This window comes from Anolis sagrei, chromosome 6 (genome assembly GCF_037176765.1).
Source record: "Anolis sagrei isolate rAnoSag1 chromosome 6, rAnoSag1.mat, whole genome shotgun sequence".
In the NCBI taxonomy this organism is placed as follows: Eukaryota; Metazoa; Chordata; class Lepidosauria; order Squamata; family Dactyloidae; genus Anolis; species Anolis sagrei.
Window position 1 is genome coordinate 26,153,377 of NC_090026.1, and position 1,281 is coordinate 26,154,657.

Sequence of the window (1,281 nt, forward strand, 5' to 3'; positions counted from 1 at the left end):
TGCAAAATTATATATCCTTCCATTGTTATATTTAATCAAACATTTAGACTTAAACATTTCATTTTACAAATGTTTAAAATGTTATTTTTCTACTTATCCTTTCATGATAACAGATGTTGAAGAGGATATTTCAGTGAGTGGATGAAAATGATTCTAAGCAGCGACAAAATTCAAAAATATCTTCTACAATGACACAAATACTTTCTGCACTCAACTGAGGCAGCCACAGCAAACATGAAGAATGGATTTTGCTCCTAACAAAATCTGAATTATTTGTAGAGTCAGTCTATGAATTGATTCATTGACTGTAATTGTAACATCGAATTTAAGATTCAAATCATGACATGGAACAATGAGACCATGATCGATGAGTTCATTCTTTTGGCATTTTCCAACCTAGGTGACCTCCAAATCCTCCTCTTCATTGTGTTTCTTCTTGTTTATCTGACCACAGTAATAGTAAACTTGATCACAATTTTGACAATAATTGTGGACAGCACTTTACACAATCCCATGTACTTCTTCCTTCAACATCTTTCTTTTGCAGAAGTTGGCTTGACTTCCACTATAATCCCCAAGCTGCTTGTGAATCTTCTATCTGAAAACAAGGTCATTTCTTTATTAGGTTGCAGGGCCCAAACATATTTTGTCTTCTTTTTTGGATCAATACAGTGCTTCATATTAATTGTCATGGCATATGACCGTTTTGTTGCTATATGCAACCCTCTTTATTATGTAGCCAAAATGAACAAGAAGTTCTGTCTGCTGCTGGTGGCAACTGTCTGGGCTTCAGTCATTCCCATTGCAACTGTACAGAGCACATGGTTGCTCAGCTTCCCATTTTGCAAATCCAATGCAATTTCTCATTTTTTCTGTGATACTCCACCAATTCTACACTTAGTCTGTGAAGACATTTCCTGGTTTCAGACATATGCCCTCATAGAAAGCTTTATACTTTTTATCTGCCCCTTCCTATTGATCCTGGTCTCCTACATTTGTATTATCAGCACCATTTTGAGAATGACTTCAGTGGAAAGGAGACGGAAAGCTTTCTCCACTTGCTCATCGCACATTATTGTTGTGACATTGTTTTATGGGTCTGCATGTCTGACACATTTTCATCCTCAATCAAGTTATGGCCTAGGAAACCAACATTTACTTTCTCTCTCCTATGTGGTCTTCACCCCCTTACTAAACCCCTTGATTTATAGTGTACGTAACAAGGAGATAAAAAGAGCTGTGAGTAGATTGATCAGAAGGAGAATGCATTGCAATTACTGA

General features: G+C 36.5%; 1 protein-coding gene across 1 annotated transcript; it reads left to right on the forward strand.

Annotated features, from left to right (window-relative positions):
* Nucleotides 1–339: 339 nt before the first annotated feature.
* Nucleotides 340–1,281, forward strand: LOC132779592 (olfactory receptor 10A4-like). Its single transcript, XM_067470528.1, has one exon. It carries the CDS (start codon nucleotides 340–342, stop codon nucleotides 1,279–1,281), a length of 942 nt encoding a protein of 313 aa, XP_067326629.1.

Bases quoted from the DNA above. Each gene is read 5' to 3' on its own strand.
- LOC132779592 (XM_067470528.1), top strand. From the start codon at position 340: ATGACATGGAACAATGAGACCATGATCGATGAGTTCATTCTTTTGGCA.